The sequence below is a fragment of the Microcaecilia unicolor genome, chromosome 11, assembly GCF_901765095.1.
Source record: "Microcaecilia unicolor chromosome 11, aMicUni1.1, whole genome shotgun sequence".
NCBI classification, from domain to species: Eukaryota; Metazoa; Chordata; class Amphibia; order Gymnophiona; family Siphonopidae; genus Microcaecilia; species Microcaecilia unicolor.
In genome coordinates this window covers 54,104,950-54,124,717 of record NC_044041.1, presented here as the reverse complement: position 1 = coordinate 54,124,717, position 19,768 = coordinate 54,104,950, and the positions used below count along the sequence as shown (strand labels likewise).

The 19,768-nt window shown below is 42.9% G+C and overlaps 1 protein-coding gene across 1 annotated transcript; it reads left to right on the top strand.

Moving 5' to 3' along the window:
• The first annotated feature begins 9,589 nt into the window (after positions 1-9,589).
• Positions 9,590-19,768, top strand: PGAM5 (PGAM family member 5, mitochondrial serine/threonine protein phosphatase). The gene is given in 7 exon segments (XM_030217696.1): positions 9,590-9,750; positions 9,752-9,766; positions 11,867-12,045; positions 13,709-13,834; positions 14,114-14,202; positions 17,283-17,416; positions 18,069-19,768. Coding segments are annotated over 7 exon segments (828 nt in total). The 5' UTR covers positions 9,590-9,616; the 3' UTR covers positions 18,220-19,768.

The following is a 19,768-nucleotide window of genomic DNA, read 5'->3' as shown; positions in this document are numbered from 1 at the left end:
AGATACAGCCTCCAAAACTGAACACAGTACTCCAAGTGTGATCTCACCAATTATTGCCTCTCACTATCTGCTAGTTATACCTTTCTCCGTGCAGCCTGGCATCCTTGGCTTTGGCCATTGTCCTGTCACATAGTTTCACCATCTTGAAATCCTCAGACACGATCACTCCTAGTAGTCTAGTGGTAAGAATAGCAGGTTGAGAACTAGGAAAAACATGGTCCGTATCCCACTGATGTTCCTTGTGACCTTGGGCAAGTCACTTAATCCTCCATTGCTGCAGGTATAAATTAGGGCTAGATTTACTAGTGTGTGTTAATGTACTAATGCATATAATTGCATTATGTGTTTTTTGTTGTTGTTATTTAATGCAGTCCCCACAATTAGTGCAATTGCACCCATAATATATATAATATGTCTATTTTAAAGATATTATAGATTTATTTTAGTGTAGAATAGCTAAAAGAAAAATTATTGGGGGGGGGGGGTAGGAGGGATGCCAGTTTAGTTCTCATTCCACTCTTATTTCTTGTAGTTCTATTGGACTCAGACTGGGTTTTGGTTCCACGGGTTTACATTCATAATACCTGGGGATTTCTCCTTAATCTTGTTTCTCTCCCTACATGCACACACTTTAGCTGAGCTATTGTAGCAGAAGGACATAGAGAATGTCTCCCTTTGGATATTGGGCCAAGACGGCATGTTGAGTAGATGTGCGTGAGGGTACTTGTCGGTGCATTGCAATTTACCTGATAGATGCCTTCTTTGAGGCAGATGGGGAAGAGAAGGGGAAAGACCCAACAGCAGCCTCCAACTTCGGGTAGTTCCCAGTTGATGAATCAATCTATGCTTGATACCTTTCAAGCTCCAGCACGAGCATGGTCAAGAGAGGAGACTGCTTCAGCCATGCCGGAGGTGTTATCTTTTGGCAGCAATGCTAGCTCCACAATCCAGAAGCTCTTTTGTGGCCGGTCAGAGGAGCAGACAGGTAGAGAGAGTTCTCTTTCCCTTGCAGCGCTGGGGAGCTCTGTCGGCAGCCCTCGCTGTTGCAGCCCCTGAATCCATTGACAGTGAGTACTGTGCCAAAGGGGGAAGGGGCTCCTGTGTAACTGGTGAGCAAACTGGTTTAAGTTGATGGTTGTTACAACGGACACACTGTGGAATGCTCTACAGACTTTGAACTCCTTCTTGAGTAAAGTGGTGGTTAATTTTCCTTCTGACTTAAATTCGTTATCAGGGATGTTGAACATCCAGGCCCAAGCTCTGGACCAGCAATCTGCCAAAGTGGTTCCTTTAGAATCTAAGGTTTCTGAATTACAGGGGATTTGTGGAGCACTTATTAAAGACAAGAATTTTACTTCAAAAGAAATGGAGTTTATGGAGAATCAATTAAGGAAAAACACTTTAAGGTTCTTTAACTTTCCAAGGTCAACACTGATAGCACCTATTGAAATGTCCAGGAAATATTTCAGAGAAGTGCTTGAATTGCCACCATTAACAAGAGCATATTACCTGGTTTTTTTTTTTTTTGTTTTCTTTTACCAGGTATTAAGGAAGGAACAGGCCTTCAATGGCCAAACTTAACAGATTTCCTGGAGTCTTCTTTACATAAAGAACCACACTGTCAGTCACATTTGCTTTGGAGCCAGACAGAGATACTGTTCTGAAATAATGTTTTTGGTGTATGGATCAGAATTTTCTGGTTTCTAAGGTTAGAGTTTTCCCATATATTTCTAGAAACTGAATGCACAGGCTCTTGGGATGAATTTTCTTCATCCTTTTCCTTGTTCATATTGTACACTTTTTCAGAGTAATTCCTATATTTTCTCTGAATCCAAGCAACTCCTAGAATTAGTGGTTTCTAGGGAAGAGTTCAAAATACAGATATGATCCTACAGTCTTTCTTTTTTGTGGGGAAACTTTGTCAATGCTGATATTGGTAATTTTCTGACTTTCGTTCTTGCTTTTTGATATTATTTTTCCTTAATCTATTTTATCTTATATCTTTGTCTAATTACCTAGATTTGTGTATAATATTTATTTATTTACTAGGATTTATTTACCGCCTTTTTGAAGGAATTCACTCAAGGTGTTGTACAGTAAGAATATTTAGAAGGGTTCAAGGGGGCGGGATAATCTAGTGGGAAGGGTTGGGTGGTGGGGTAGTATTAATGGGGGAGAGGGGAGAACTCTTGTAGGGATGGGAAATACAGGATGCAGGGTTGAGATCCAGTTAGTGAGATTTTGTATTATATATTGGTTGTAATTGACCAATGTACTTTTGATAGAGGGATGTTATAATTTTCAAATTTTCAATAAAAAATTTTAAAGTAAAAAAAAAAAAAGAATAGATCAAGCATGAGCAATAAGCAATTACAGCAGTAAAAATATTCAAATAACAATACAAAGTATGGCATGGTATACTACTTACAATGTCAACACAATACGTAATAGAACATTTTAATTGATAGTGAAGGGTAAAGCAAAGATGGAACGTATAGATAGGTAAGAAAGTAAGAAGAGTTAGAAAGTAAGGTGACTGATTTAAAGGAAGTTGCACATGAGGTCAGAGAGATGGTTAAATATTATCTAAGCTAGGTTAGGAGTAGATAAACATGTCCTGCTGCAGTATGTGCAGCCCGTGTCACTCTTGTGTGTATGCGTGAGACTAACAAGTTAGTTTCTTCTTCCATTAAAGGCTTGGTTGAAGAGCCAAGCTTTCACCTGCTTCCTGTGTTAAGCGGAGCCTTTCAGGCAATGCATTCCAGAGTGTGGGGGCTACTCCGCTCGCTTGCGGGTATCACATCGTGTAATGTCTTTTGGAGAGGATGTGGTTAGTGATAGTCCCCTTCTTCCTATTTTTTTTCCTATTTCATCAGTTGCATTTGTAACAATGTGATTGTATAATTTTAAATTAAAATAAAACAAACAAACAAACGGGAGAATGTCTTTGGAAACTGACAACTATGAGCCTCTAATGGGCTGCCAGGTATCACTCCATGCTCCAGCTGAATAATAGGGTCTTGCTCTGGACAGATGTGTGATATTTTGCCTTCATAAACTGGTTGCAGTTCATGCTGTAGGTAGAAATACACTTTCCAAAATGTGCAAGCACTGAGCTCCTAATTTTCATGAAATCCAAACGCACTACACAGCAGGAGCCTCTCTGTTTTAGACTGAAACAGTTTCACCTTTAAAATATTTCAGAAACATGGGCCAGAGCGAGCAGGTGGTTACATGCAAATGCACCATACATATGTATTTATACTGCCTTTCTCTTGCTTTGTCATAATACAAGTGTGAATTATGGCAATTTAGCACCTATAATCAGACTGTGAGCAGACAAAAAAATAATAGTGAATGTTATGTTCCCATTAAAATAATCCACAGTGCCCAGGGCTGATTCACAACACAAAGAGGGCCTTTTACTAAACTACAGTAACATTTTGCACTTTCTGCATGTTAGCTGCAAAAACACTCTGCAATAAATGGGGGTGGGGTGGGCATCTGTTCTGCATTTACTGCAACTATCACACAAGTACCGTGTTACACGCAGTGCTGGCCCAATAATGAAGCAGTAGCACATCTCCCTGATCTGTTCCCATCCTCTAATAAGCCCTCTGATCTGACCCCCCCCCTTTTTAACCTTTCAACCAGATTTGAACCTCCCCTTCAAAATGCTCCCCACCCACAATGATCAACTGAAGCCCTGACCCTTCACAAAGCCCATCTCCCTCACACCCATCTGACCCTCCCCCAACCCCAACTCCTCCAAGCACCCCCAGGACTTACCTGGGGGTTATCCCTGGTGTTCTAGCAGCATAGGGTCCCCCTCTGCACCTGCCATGTCTGGCTCTAAATGCAAAATGTTGCTAATGACACCTAGTGGTGCCCTTATATGGAAGGCTGACCCCTAACAGTAATTGGTATTGGTGTGATTTTGCACGCAGAGCCAGATGGGGTGGAATTGCTCCTACCCTCCCTGTACCCCTAGACCACTATGGATGACTCCACCCCACCAGGTCTTGGAGAAGTCAGTAAGCAGGGGGCAGATTGGATAGAGGGAGGGGCTTTGTGAAGGGATGGGGGCTTCAGTTTAAAATTTGAGTGGGAGGGAATTTTGAAGGGGGAGCAGAAGGGGAGGAACAGCTACCTCGGGGGGGGGGGGGGGGGGGGGCTTATTACCAGCACTGGGGCAACTGCACACACATGCTAGCTGCTTAACACAGCTTAGAAAAAGGGTCCCAAATTTGTTCACTCGCAGAATCCTTGGCCTAATACAGTACACAGTATAGATATGAAGTTCCTTCCCTTGCAAACAAGCTCCTTCTCCTCCAACAATACCTAACCTTGTTCCCTCAGTGATGTCTACTAATTGTTCTTTTAAACTGGCTCTATTTTATTCTCTAAGGGGTCAAAAATGTAATGGTGCAAAAGAACACCTAGCTGGGGCTCTCAAAGTACAAGCTGCATCTTTAAAGATAAGCACAGGCAAAATAGGTTTGAAATTATCTCTCATGTAAAGAGGGGGTCATAGCTGCTGGGGGAAAAAAACCCCAAGGATATGCAGATTGTGACTTAGCCTTAACCACTTTGTTTTAGAAGTGGAGGAGTGGCCTAGTGGTTAGAGCACCGGTCTTGTAATCCAGAGGTGGTCAGTGCAAATCCCACTGCTGATCCTTGTGATCTTGGGCAAGTCACTTAACCCTCCATTGCCTCAGGTACAAACTTAGATTGTGAGCCCTCCTGGGACAGAGAAACATCAAGTGAATGTAACTCATCTTGAAAAAGGTGTGAGCAAAATCTAAATAAATAAATCTAGACTTTCAAGTTTAAACTCTACTCCAGTAGCAGAAAGGGTAAAGTCTTTAGCTGCTCATACTTTGGGGCTAATTTTTGAAAGAGAGAAATGTCTAAAAAGTGGCATAAAGCAGCATTTGGACATTTTTCTCACCAAACATCCGAATCAGTATTTTCAAAACCCATTTTCCAGCCATTTTTCAATGCAGTTTGTCTGCAGTGTGTCCAGATCTCAAGGGGATGTGTTAAGGAAGGGGTGTTTTACAGGTAATGTCCTGGACTAAAACTAAGAGATTTGAGATAGACCTGTTTATTAACGATTAAAACATTTAAAAAGTGCCCTAAATGGTCAGATGACCACTGGAGGAATAAAAGAATTATCCCTCTTACTCCCCCAGTGGTCACTAATACCCTCCCACACCCCCAAAATGTGAAAGGAACAGTACATATTAGCCTCTATGACTGCCTCAGATGTTATAGCCATTCCTATTAGAGCAGCAAGCAGGTCCCTGGAGTAGCTTGGTGCAGTACACTGTGGAGAAGGGGACCCAGGCCCATATCCCACTCTACCTGTTACACTTCTGGTGGAAAGTGTGAGCCCTCCAAAACCCACCAAAAACCTACTGTAGCCACATATAGGTGGCACCTGCAGCCATAAGGGTCATTGTAGTGGTGTACAATAGGTTTTTGGTGGATTTTGGAGGACTCCCCATACAATATAAGGGAGCAACGGTGATATATCTACCTGGGAACTTTTATGTGAAGACCACTGCAGTGCCCCCTAGGGTGTCCCACTGCTCTGCTGGGATATCTGTGTGGCCAGTCTACTAAGAATGCTGGCTCCTCCTATATTCCAATGGCTTGATTTTGTGCATTTTTCACTTGGACTTTATTTATTTTTTAGAAAATGGACCAAAAATATAATTGCATAGAGCACAAACATCTTGCATGTGGCCATAAAAAAAAAAGATGTTTTGCTGTTTCAAAAATGGCTATATTTGCTATTTGGATACTGGACGTTTTGAGGAAAATGTACAAAGTCAGACTTAGACATCATATTGAAAATGCCCCTCTTTGTGTGCTGCAGCCCCCAGAAGCCAGAAAGGGAAATGAGTGAATGGCTGTATCAGGCATGCCATGCTAAGCAGCATTCATACATAGTCCACAGTGCCCATGTATCTCTTGCTCTCTTTCTTCTGGCAGTGACAAAACATTTAGGGGTTAATTTTGTACAGGATGTTTAAGTGAGAAGTCCAAAACAGGTGCCTACCTTTATAAACAGGTTCGCAGGACCAGCCTCTGCAGCATTCAAATACCATGCTCACCTTCACACCTGATCTGAAGTTAGCAATGCATATTTATTTATTTGCACATTTATACCCCACGTTTTTCCCCCAGTTTGCGGGCTCAACGTGGCTTACAATGCACTGAATGGCTATTGCCAAATCAGAGGTGATATGGTTACAATCAAATTAGATAGACTAGAAGATACAGAGAAAGTAGATAGTAGGGAAAGGTTAAAAGAGACTAAAATGGACCGTAGATATGTTGGGAGGAAGAACTACAGGTTAAAAGTTGAATCCGCGGAGTAGGCTGAACCTCTTATGGCTGGAAGAGAGGTAAATCAACTGGATACACCAAGATGACCACTCTAAGCATGTACCTGCATATAAAAAAAAATTATGGTCATATGCAGAAAAACCTTTATAAAATAATCCCCCTTAATATGCCCTACCAAAAACCTTGTGTGTTCCTAGAATGTATTTTGAACACCAAATGTCCGAACTGTAGTTCAACATGTTGACTGCTCATTGTCTCTAATAGTGAGCTTCCAAATTGGTTTAGGAGACAGCCCTCTGCCCTTGTTTACCTTCCATATAATTAATATATGTGTGTGAAAGCAATAACTAAAGCTAGTCACAAATCTAATAAGTTAAATAAAAGGTTATCTCCTATAATTTGTTGACTTTTATGTCTATATATCAAATAGACTAACACAGCAATCACACTGCTATTTACGCTGGATTCGTTCACCACTTTTCATTAGTAGCTTGTGCAAGTTTGTCCTAATTAGATTGTAAGCTCTGTGGAGCAGGGACTGTCTCTTCATGTTCAAGTGTACAGCACTGCGTACATCTAGTAGCACTATAAAAATGATAAGTAGTAGTAGGATATTTTGCTGTCTCAGCAAGATGTACAATCTAAGGGCTAAATTTACTGAAGTGCTCTACTGTGTTAGCATATATTATTACTAAATAGGTCCTTTTGCATATGATGGGATCGACAACAAATAATGGGCTCCTTTTACTAAGGTGCATTAATAGATTTAGCACACACTAAATGCTATGAAGCCCATTTCATTCCTATGGGCATCTTAGCATTTAGCATGTGCTAAATCTGTTAGCGCACCTTAGTAAAAGGAGCCTAATGTGTGTAAATGCTTAGTAGAGCACTTCAGTGAACCTATCACCAGGGCTTTTTTTGAGGGGTTCTTGGGGGTACTGAGTAACGGCACCTTTTCCATTGTCTGCTAAAATTGACCCATGATCCCCAAGTTTTAATGAAAGAGCTCAGGTTCTACACAACAATTCTGCCTTGTCATAGATTCTGTGACTGGTTGCAGGGGGCCTGGCTATTATGGGGTGGGTCCCTCAGTGTTCACCCCACCCCTGAAGGATGGCCTGGCATTTGAGTACCGGCACCTTTTTCGCTAGATAAAATGCACTGCCTATCACAGAGCATAAGTTGCTTTTCTTTCCCAGATCTCAGCCTACTGGTTCAAGCCACTAAACCAATTAGTCCAAAGCAGTACAATTTTCACATTGTATCTGAAAGATTGCAATTCACCTCTGGCAGAAAGCAGAAGGTTGAAGATCTGATGTTAAATATAATTTTCAGCCTTTGCTAGCATTTTAAAATAGTAACAGAAAGGACTGGCCCAAGGTTATCCGATGCCCTAGGCAAACCATCATCCATGTACCCCCACCCCTCCTACCTAGTCTATCATCTCCCCTCCCCTATCCCCCTCAGGTCTCCAGTATCCCCCTTCCATATCTATCCTTCCTTACCTCCTTCCACCCCAGTAGGCCAGTATTTCTCCTTCCATACCCCTCTCCTCAGGTGTCCAGCATCTCTCCCCTTCCACCCCACCCCCCTAGGCGTCCAGCATATTTGTTCTTCCTTTGCCACCTTACCTTGTGTCCAACATATCTCAAGCCTCTTCCCTTTTCCTTGACCAAGATATCTAGCAGTTCTCCTCAGGTGTACAGCATTTTCTCCTTCCCACCCCAGGCATCTCTCTCTCTCTCTTTCCTTCCTTCCAAAGGTGCCCAACATCTCCAATCTCTTTCCTTCCCTCGGCTGTTGCCAGAACTAGAATGAAGTCTACATATTAAAAGAAAGGAAAATGTGGCAAGGAGCCTTTGATCAGCTGTGCACTCAATCCCCTCTGAAGACCTGGTAGATCTGGAATGTGTGTGGACAGTCAAAGGCCTGCCTCTGACAGTGGCTTTAAAGGGCTGTGCCACTGCTCCCTGAAGCTTAGTCTGCCTGTTGCTGCTCCTGGTTACAACCTTGCAGTGCAGTAGGTGAAGCTTATTTAAAACCCACTTGTCAGTTTATTACTACCCAATTTCATATGGCAGTTTTCACAATGTTTGAAAAAGGTGGAGTGGAGGAGTAGCCTAGTGGTTAGAGCAATGGGCTAACTAGGAAATCCTGGCTTCAGATCCCACTGATGATCCTTGTGACTTAACCTTCCATTGCCTGAGGTAAGACTGCATGCTCTCGGACAGAAATACCTACAGTACTTCAATGTAAGTGGCATTGTACTGTTACAGAAAACATGTAATCTAAATCCAAGTTCAATTAAAAAAATAGTATAAGGTGATTCCTTTAGTGGACAATGACCTTATATTTTGCATATGAGCAAGGTCTGGACAAACGATCTCAGACTGCAGTCCTCCAACCCAGTGGTGTAGCCAAGGGTGGACTTGGGTGGGCCCAGGCCCACCAGTAGCAGCACACCTATGATGTGGCTGGCAGAGATTCCCATGCTGAAAACTCCCAACAACTGTCCCTCCTGCATATAAATAGCAGATATTCGCCTGCAGGAAGCAGCGACTGATACATACTGCTCACACCGGCCCCAAAGCCTTCCCCTCTGACATATTCCTACCTATGCAGAAACAGGAAGCTGCATCAGTGGGAAGGATGTGGGACCAACATGAGCACTGTGTATTAGTTGCTGCTTACTGCCAGTGAAAATCTGCTATTTAAAAGGTGTGCAGGAGAGGGGGGATATTTGAGAGACCATATGGCATGTAGGCAGAGAGGATGAGACCAAATCACCTGTTGGATGGGGTGGGGTTCTTCTGCCCACCCATCTTGGGCGGCCAGGCCCATCCAAAATTGGGTGTCTGGCTACGCCCCCCCCCCCCCAACCTATGGGAAGAACAAAAAGCCAACTGTCAAATTCCTGTAACTCTAGCTTAAGCCCATAACGATTTACCACACTGCACGCATGAATTTGTAGTTCTGTAGTCCGACTCCTTAGCCCAAGAAAGGGATTCGGAAGAACTACAGTTCCATGCATGCAATGGGGCAAAACCTTCTGGGCTTGACCAGCTGTGAAGTGATAGCTGGCTTAGTTCTAAGTGGAAGAAGGGTTGCGATGTTTGTTTATATAACGCACTGCCGGGAATTCCAAGATCCGAGCTTACTTCCGCACTATCGTCCCTGGGCCTCTGCACCGCCGTTTGGCGCTTAGGATTGTCCCTGGCCGCGCGCCGTAGTCCGACCCGGACCGACAGCGCGAGACATGTCCGTGCGCAGAGCGCTGCAGCTACTGGCCGGGGGCTCGGCAGCAGCGGCGGCGGCGCTGCTGGCCGCGGTGGCCGTGGGAAAGCCATGGGCGGAAAACGGGGAGCCCCGTAGCAACAATGGAGGAACCTGGACAATATTGGGACAAGTAGGGCCCGAAGCGAAGCGTAGCCTACCCTTCTTTGCGGCGCCCACGTGCCGGCCGGGAGCCCCTTCACTCTCCCCTGCTTCCGTGACGTGGCGCTAGTGGGGGCTGGGGGTGATCTGAACACTGAATGTCACTTGCACCCGTTACCGTTACTACCCCAACCTCCTCCAAAGCAGTTTGTGGTTTCGGCTTTTGCTAGGTGGAAGAGGGCGGGCAGCAGGGTTTCCAGAGCCCCGGGAGCTCTAAACTCAGGCGCTTTCTCATCTCTCTCGCGCTTTTCTTTTTCTTTATAAATCCCAGCAACTTTTGCTGCGATTTTCAACTTATTAGCCCCCCCCCCCCACCCCAGATGTGCTGAGCGCCCCTATCCAGCTATACCAGCAAACTGGGTCCTGAAGGTGCTGCAAGACATTCAGGATTTCTACAGTGAACATGCATGAGATCTGTTTGCATTACAATGGGGACAGTCAGTGCATGTAAATACATTTCATGCATATTAATTGTGGAAATCCCGACTAACTAAACCGTGTGGTGCTGTGCTTGCTGGGTATGGTGACTTATCAGGTTTTCAGGGGGTTATGTGTACCTCAGAAGTGGTTCTGTTAGGGGTAAAGATGAGCAGCCAGTGGAATTTTGTACTATGATACTAATCCTGGCCCAAGCTCCAAAGTATTCCCAAGGCAGGGCTTTGGTTATCAAGGTGTAGTAAAAAAATGGAAACCTTCCCAGTTGCATTGTCTAGAAATATCTGGCTGTTGGGTACGGTCTGCTTCATCCAATATTTATTAGGGCTGTACATTGATTAAACATTTTAATTGTATGAGCCAGTGGACACCATCTCCTCCCATCTCCTTCCCCTCCATGGTTATCTCATCCCTTTCCTCCATCCGTGCTCACTGTTTTTTTCCCTTTTTCCTCCCCCCTCCCCCTTCTATGGCCACCATCTCCCTTTATTCTTCTATCCCCTATTTCTAGTATCTGTGCCTCAAACACTCCCCACCCATTTCTCTCTCCTTTTTTCTCTTTCACCCGCCGCTGTCCCCCTCCCCCTGCATCTCTCTTTTCCTTTTTCTACATTCCCCCCTCCCCGCCCATGTTCATCTTTCTCTTTCTTTTATCTTGGCCAGACAGGTTGCTAGCACCTACCACTCCCCCATGGACCTGGGAAGTGGTAGAACAGCGCTCGTTTTTTGTAGCTGTTTCATTGGGACATCACCAATACACAAAGGGGTTAATTTTCAAAGCACTTTTATTTATTTCTTTGTTACATTTGTATCCCACATTTTCCCACCTATTTGCAGGCTCAATGTGGCTTACACTGTACCGTAGAGGCGTTCGCCATCTCCGGTAGAGAAACAAATACAAAGAGTTGTTGTGGTCGAATAAGGTTCATGTGTTATAGACACATTGGGGAATCGTAGAGAGGAAGAGTTATGCAGAGTCTTATTACAAGCTTTGGTTTCGTTGTGTTGCAGGGTTTAGGCACTTAGGTTGCGTATGCCTTTTTGAACAGGTTGGTTTTTAGTGATTTCCGGAAGTTTAGGTGGTTGTACGTTGTTTTCACGGCTTTTGTGTGCTTATGTAGGAGAAGCTGGATGCATAAGTTGATTTGTATTTGAGTCCTTTGCAGCTTGGGTAGTGGAGATTTAGGTATGTTAGTGATGATTCGATTGTGTTTCTTGTTGGTAGGTCTATGAGGTCTGTCATGTAACCCGGGGCTTCGCTGTAGATAATTTTATGGACCAGGGTGCAGACTTACAAAGTGCCATACTATGTAACTTTGTAAATCTAAGTGCTTTGAAAATATGCCTCTTAGAATCAGACGACCAGTCTTTTGTGATTAGCACCGTCTCCGTTCAGTGAGATGTGTTTTGGATGTTGTTGACCTCTGACGCAGGCACTGTTTGCCAAAACATGGCCATCGGGTCTTTTATGTATGTGCCACAGACGCTGGTTGGAATACAGTTATTTCAGTTCTACAAGGGTGTCACTCCATTGATTTGTTTCCTTGTCTTACCCATGGGGACCTTATCTTTCATTGTTTTGCTACTGATGTAGGAATTTACAAGGCCTATAACTGTGAATCTTGTGGTGTTTTAGGCGGGAGCCACAGTCGCTTATTAAACTGAAAAAGCGAAATCAGGAGACTGGTGAAGAGGAGCTAGAACCACAGCTGAACAACTACAGAGCCAAAGCAACAAGGCACATCTTCCTCATTCGACACTCCCAGTACAATCTGGCGGGCCGTAACGATGAGGACCGAATGCTGACATTGCTGGGTATGCAGGACGTGTGGGAGCCCTTCTCTGGGACTTATTGCATATCCTTCTCTCATTCTGTAATCTTGTGTGCACATTTTTGCACTTATCCCCGGATTCTATATAGCGCGACTTAGGTTGCTTGTGCAAAGCCGGTTGTATTTTGGATCTGTGCTTGCAACTTAGTTAACAAGCCAATCAGTGCCGATAATTGCCTATTAACAAGCAATTATTGACACTGATTGGCATTAATTAGAATTTACGCGCACAACTAAGAGTATTGTGTAATGTGATGTGTGTAACTTCTCAATCACATAGTTGAAAAGGGGTGTGTGGCCATGGGCATGGAATGGGCGGGTTGTGGGCATGTCTAAAATCTATGCACATTATAGAATACACCTGGTCCGGGTCTAATTTAGGTGTCGGCATTTACACCGTTTTACTTAGCATAACTGCCCGCAATTAAATTTAATCGCACTGATTGGCACTTGGTATATTCTATAAATCGTGTGGAAATTTAGGCATATTCTTTACGCATACATTTAGGTATACTTTATAGAATACGCCTAGGTGGGGTTTTTTTTCAGCGCTGATTTTTATGGTGCCATATATAGAATCTGGTCCTTAGTGTGCAAAATAGCGTACACAGTTGATAGCAGTGCTTCCCAATCGTTTTTGGATGTGACCCCATAATTACAGCTAAATAAAATGTTGTGACCCCCCCCTGGAGGCGCAGAATAAAAATGTACCTGTGGAGAGCCTGCCTAGGTCGTGACCCCCAAAGACAGGTTTGGTGACCCCATTTAGGGTTCCAACCCACAGTTTGAGAAGTTCTGGGTTACTTTCATAATTGCCTAATTAGGTGCACATTGACACAAGCAATAATCGGCAGTTCCGTGCACAATTACACTTGGGCACTATTTTACAATGTTAGCCATTGGCGGAAAGTTCTACAGTGAGTAACTGAGGGAGGGACATGGGCAGGAGTGTGCCAAGCACTTATGGGTCTTTTTACAAAGCTGTGGTAAAAGGGGCCCTGCGTATGTTTCTGATGCATGGCAAGGCCCATTTTACTGCAGCGGGTAAAAGGCTGCTGATGGGGATGGACAGAAGTCTGCTGTGAACCAATTTTGTGCTATGACCTCCAGAACTTGTAGTATCAAAGACCAGTAAAGCCACCTCTGAATGTCAGTATTGCCATGTTGAATTGTCTAGAAATATCTGGCTCTTGGGTACGTTCCAGCCTTTGTTTGTATTAATTTATTTGAGTATTCTGCATTGTATCTGACTTAGGAGTGGAAGAGTAGACTGATGGCTAGTGCAGTGGACTGAGATCCTGCGGAACCAGGTTCAGTTCTCACTGCAACTTCTTGTGATCCTGGGCAAGTCATTTAACCCTTCACTTAACCCAGGTACAAAAAAAAAAACCCATAGATTGTGAGCCCACTAGGGACAGAGGAAGTATTTACATATAATGTGTACAGTGCTGTGTATGTTTATAGAAATGATTAGTAGTAGTAGTACTTAGGACTTTGCTTTGCAATTTGTATATAAATTGGGCACTCTGCCTAGGACCCGTTAAGCTCCTAGTAAGAGGCGTGGCAGAGATCTCAGAAGTATAAGGAGGTCACATTATAAAACAGCTGTGCATAAAGTTCTTCCTGGTTTTTGTTTCCTGCCTCAGGCCGACAGCAGGCTGAACTAACGGGACAGAGGCTGGCCAGTCTAGGGCTGAAATACAGTGCAATCGTGCATTCCTCCATGACCAGGGCAATTGAAACCTCAGATATAATCAGCAAATACCTTCCAGGTGTGTATCTGGCATGCAGGTAATATATGCAGTGATGGGATCCAAGTAATATATATAATGGGAAAATGCACATCTTGGATGGAATATCATTCTCCTAACAACCTTCTGCACTTGAAAAGAACGTTAACATGAAGAGTGGGGTGGGTTGTTGTGTTTGTATGCTTATATGTGATTTTGGACAAATGCTTAAACTTCATTTGGACTTCAAGTGGGTTTACAGGCTATCTTGGCAAAGTTTTTTTCTTGTGCTCTTACCGTGTGCTTCTTTTGACTGTGCAGGGGTGAAGAGAACAAGCACAGATCTGCTGAGAGAAGGCGCTCCGATTCAGCCTGACCCTCCCATCTCTCACTGGAAACCGGAGGCCGTGGTAAGGGGCCCCTCTTCCACAGGCACTTCTATGAGGCCCCAATGCTCAAAACTCCAGTGCTGTTTCGAATAGCGCCTTAAATATACCATCAGAACAATACCTTAATGCTCAACATTAATGAGATGCAAATATAGGCGCGCTCACAGCATTGAGCTTTAGGGAGTGCAGTGGGAGGATTGTGCTTTGGCACGGGGGGGGGGGGGGGGAGGGGGATTGTGCTGGCACATGAGCAAAAGAGTTCCATGGTAAGCTTTGCTCCCGTGTGCATGTGCCTGGTAAAACCTGAACAGGAAACACACATTGGCGTCTGTTTTCTGTGGCCTAAATATAAGCATTTAACATTTTTTTTTCTAGCTTGGATGCTTATATTTAGATGCAGGTAACAGACGTCAGTGTGTGCTTTAATTAGTGTCCAATGTTCCCGTAATAAGCCATATGGGAACAGATTGATGTGAACATTGGAAACTAAAGGGTTAACTGAGCGGTTTTAAATATTTTTTTAGCATGGATGCTTTAAATTTAGATGCAGGAAACAGACACCAGTGCTTTAAGGGCTTACACAGGCTTCCTTCTGATTCCAAAAGCAATCAAAACTGGCAGATTTTGCAGAAAGAATCATGAGAAATCCTCTCTTCCAACACTGTAGTGCCTGCTCCGACCTGACGTTATTTTTTACACTGGTAAGTTAGGTTTGTTTCGGGCCCTCTTTTCTGAGCATTGGGGAGAAATACAAAATTAACTCATTTACATGAGCTTAATTACATTTGCATGCTCTGCACTAGTGTCTGGCACGCTCGTTTCCCACGCTAGATCCCTCTTAACATTCTGCGCAGGTAGATGCGGGTGCTGGTACGCCATTAGCGCTTACATTTACTTTTGAGCATCGGGGCCTAAAGTGACCTGTCTTTGAAGAGTGAAGCGTGCTGTGAAACTTTTTGGTCATGGCAATGAATGGAATAAATGCATACCAAATACCGTAAAACAATAGCATGTATACAGTCTGTTTCAGCTGTTCAGAATCCTTTCCTGATGTACATGGTATGGTTTCAGAAACATGGATGCAGCCATCTCAAGACTAAATAGTTTGGCTGCACATTCATGGCCGAACAGACTACATGAAAATTGTAAAAGGGGTGAAGTTACAGAAGTGTTATTACTATTACAACTGGGTAAAGTGAGGTGCAGAGAGAGAAGGTAACATGCCTTAGACCGCGGATGGGGGTGAGGAGACTTGAAGGCCCCAGGTGTCCCCCTGACGATTAGCTCAGTGCTTTAAGCACTAGCTCACATTTACTTATTGCAGTAGCATTGATTGTGTAACATTTTCCTCTGTCTTCGTGTTAGGACACACAAGAAGTCTTGCAGGACTAGATCTGCTTTTCTGAGGGACTGAAGGTTGTGGGAGAAGTTGTGAGTGGCATCCGTGTGTCCCTTTCGCATGACTCTTGTCTACATTTAAGAACTGGCAACCAGAACAAAATAGGCGATATGCAGTGATTATTGTGTTTTATGTTTAAATCTATTGATTGCAAACTGTACAAAGTACACAAAAACAGTGATCAAGAATAAAACATAAACATGCATACAGTTTGTATGACGTTTATTGTCCCCCACTCAACCTCTCCCCCAACCACAGTATACTAGAATGCATAATGAAATAAAACTCCAACCCTCCCATCCAAAACTAAAAACTGAATCAAAAACTTATAATAACTCAAAATGAATTTTATGATGGCCATATGACAAGAAAAGCCAGTTAAGAAAAAATAAACCCCATTGTGCTATTGTAGAACAAAGTAAAAGAAAAAGAAATTAAACAGGGAAACTGGTTTCTTAGATTTCCCCGGTGATTATTGTGTTTTTAGTAGGTGCAAAATAATTTAATTGTAGGCTTTCTGTTAAAAATGGGAAGCTCAAGCAGTTCTGCCTGTGTGAGAGAGTGAGTTTTCCTGTGGCACTACTGAAGTGACTTCTCAGTGTAATAATGTCTTGTGGTGCCACTATGACTATTCTGAGCGTGGATATTGGAGTATCAATAGAAATCAAACAAAATAAAACATGGAAAAGAAAATAAGATGATACCTTTTTTATTGGACATAACTTAATACATTTCTTGATTAGCTTTCGAAGGTTGCCCTTCTTTGTCAGATCGGGTTCTACATGGAACGTTGCTACTCTTTGAGATTCTGCTGTGGAATCTTGTCACTCTTTAGCATTCCGGAATCTTGCTATTCTTTGGGGTTCTACATGTAGAGAGGTGTGGTAGCCGTGTTAGTCCACTCTTAAGGTTATCAATAGAAATCAAACAAAATAAAACAAGGAAAAGAAAATAAGATGATACCTTTTTTATTGGACATAACTTAATACATTTCTTGATTAGCTTTCGAAAGTTGCCCTTCTTCGTCAGATCGGAAATAAGCAAATGTGGTAGACGACAGTATATTTATAAGTGAAACGTCCAAGCATTTAATTGAGAGTCTAACAGGGCCCTGTGGGCCAACACTTTACAAGACCAGGACACTGTACCAGTGATTTCATAGTAAGAATCCTGAAAGGTAACTTTAAAACAATACAGGTACGTAAGACCTTTGAAGTCAGAATGATTGAATATTTTGACACCCAACAGACAGGACTTAAGGATCTGGGTTTTCTAGCCCATTATAGACCATAAAGTTGTATTTCTCTGTTTATCACCCTTCTCTCTCCTATCCACACCCATCCTGTTAGACTATCAATGCAATGCTTTGATGTTCCCATGCATACCTGTCAATGAAATGCTTGGATGTTTCACTTATAAATATACTGTCATCTACCACATTTGCTTATTTCCGATCTGACGTAGGAGGGCAAACTTCGAAACTAATCAAGAAATGTATTAAGTTATGTCCAATAAAAAAGGTATCATCTTATTTTCTTTTCCATGTTTTATTTTGTTTGATTTCTATTGATAACCTTTAAGAGTGGACTAACACGGCTACCACACCTCTCTACTTAAGATATTGGAGTAGAAACTTGTTTGGGCTTGAGTATGTGAACCTACCCTGCTGTGTTTCTGCCTGAAACTTTTCCTTTGCTTCCAGCAGTATTATGAGGATGGTGCACGCATCGAGGCTGCCTTCCGGCGCTACATACATCGGGCGGACGCAACGCAGGAGGAGGATAGCTTTGAGATTTTCATTTGCCATGCCAATGTTATTCGTTACATCATCTGCAGGTGCGATGGCAGAAGAACTAAACAACGGTGATATAATGAGGGGGCCGAGGATCTGAGGTTAAATGACGCTGGCTCCCTATCACTTTCTTTCTCAAATGGAAGACATTGGGCAGAATTTGTGTGGAATGCTGTGCTTAGGGTGGCTCTCCAGGGTCTGTGTAGATTCTCATTGAACTGGGATGGATTGCGTTAAACAGAGTAGTTCACATTTGTTTTTTGTTTTTTTAAGAGCATGCGGGTAAGGGAGGACTATACACACCTGTGTGAGAGAAGCAGCTTTCTGTGTCTGTGCATGTCATGTTTGGCTGGTATAAAGACTGGGCAGTCACTGCCACACTAGGTATAGGATGACAGGAATTAGGTGGTAGATGTGATGTTAAACATTCAATCATATAAGAATAGGAACTCGCAGAAAATCGAACTGGCATTTTAGTAATCACTCCATTTACTATATGTCTAGTGAGATGGCTCCTAAGGCAATGTTTTAGCAACTGGAGAAAACAATATTCTCAGTTGAGCTGCAGTACTTTTTAACAAGACCAGTATAATGATGTCATGACCATGGGATCTCAATTAGTGCCTGGCATTCCATTCTTTCTGGATAATATTTATTTTGTTCAGCAAGGGCTGACCAGACTCCTTTCTCTTGCAGGGCTTTACAGTTTCCCCCAGAAGGCTGGCTCCGGATGTCCCTAAATAATGGCAGCATCACTCACCTGGTCATCCGACCCAGTGGCAGGGTGGCATTACGTGCACTGGGGGACACAGGATTCATGCCTCCAGATAAAATCACTCGAACCTGAGAATGCATCGTTACCACTGTTTGCCACAGAACGGATCTTATATGCAGCTGTACAGCGAGATACCTAAATCCCTGAAATCTTTTCTTTTCTGCCCTATATTGCTTCCAGTAGTGGATCTGTGGTTTCTTTAGTATGCAGAGCGAGTAGGCAAAGGTTCTGTTCATTGAGATAAATGGCATGAAAGATGGACTCTGAATAAGTATAGTAGACTCTTGGGTTTTGTATCCCTAAAGATAAGTGAAGGAGCTGTTCAGGCTGTTTTCGGTTATTCTATGGATTGGCTAGTGCATGGGGAAGGTGGTATCTGAAGGTCAGGACTGGGTGTTCCTCCTCAGGTAAAGTCATACAGTAGATGTGTCCTTGTCCCACTCCACATTCCACTGCCAGAAGAAAGTGTATGAACATTTCCAGAAGCTTCTGAATGCTGAGCATCATTTCAAATGTATTTTGTGTAGGGAGGGCAAATCCTGACTCTCTCTGTCAATAAGTGTACAGAATTATGTGGAAGTCACTTGCAGCTGAAAGGTTTAAATAATATGCTGTTGGTAATCCACTGCCTATACTGTATTTGAAAGTGCTTTGTTAGGGGTACTGCATTGGGTGGTGGAGTTCTGGCCCTTTTGTTAGCAGTGTGTGACACAAGCTGGAATGAAACTCGTGTCCTTTCTGTCCTCTTTGACACATTTTTGTAATTGATTTTACCTTCACTCTGCAATATATATATATTTTTTTTATAGAAGAAAATGAGTATCTGTTTTAAAGATATGATAGGAAAGTTTGTCTACAGCCATTTCAAATTTGACATGAAAGGGTCTTTGTTTTATTTAACACCTCCCGGCAGAAGCTGCTGTTAGTCAAGTAAGTCAGTCCAACCTGGTCTGTGCAAGGAGATACCTAGATTTATTTCCAGAATAGAAACATTTACATGCGGCAAAGCTTTAAGAAATTTTTTCTTTTAAGAAGTCATACGGTCAACTTGGTCAAAGAAAAGGTTGTTCTGTGTTGAGGGCTAGTAGCCTAAAATAACCAATGGTAGCTTCCACCCCTGTGACCTTGTCACAAACATCCATAATTCCAGAGTGAAACAGTTCAACAGTCTCCCATTAGAAAGCTATGGTAAACTCTTAAATATTGCCCGGTTGGTGTATTACAATTATGATGATTTTCTATGTATTTTACTGGTTCCAAATTGAATCTTGTTGCAGAAGGTGAGAGATGTGATGGTTAGCATAATGAATTGTATCATCTTAATCATGACTATGCTGGGGTCTTGCCACTGCAGATGCTTGTACAGTACAAACTGGAAGGAGTTTTATGTTTGTTTTTTTTAATTTATGCAGTTTTTTTTGCAAGTGGAATCCAGGCATAAAACTTGCCACTAGAAGTATAGCAGATAAAGCCCCAAATCAACAGGAAAAATGGTGATTTATAATGCTGTGCTGTCAGTGTCAGGTAGTATCTGATTCTATGAATGGAATTTATAAGGCACCTTGATGTAGCTTGAGTGGTAAGGATATTTCTTTTCATGTAATAAAGGGACCGCATCCCA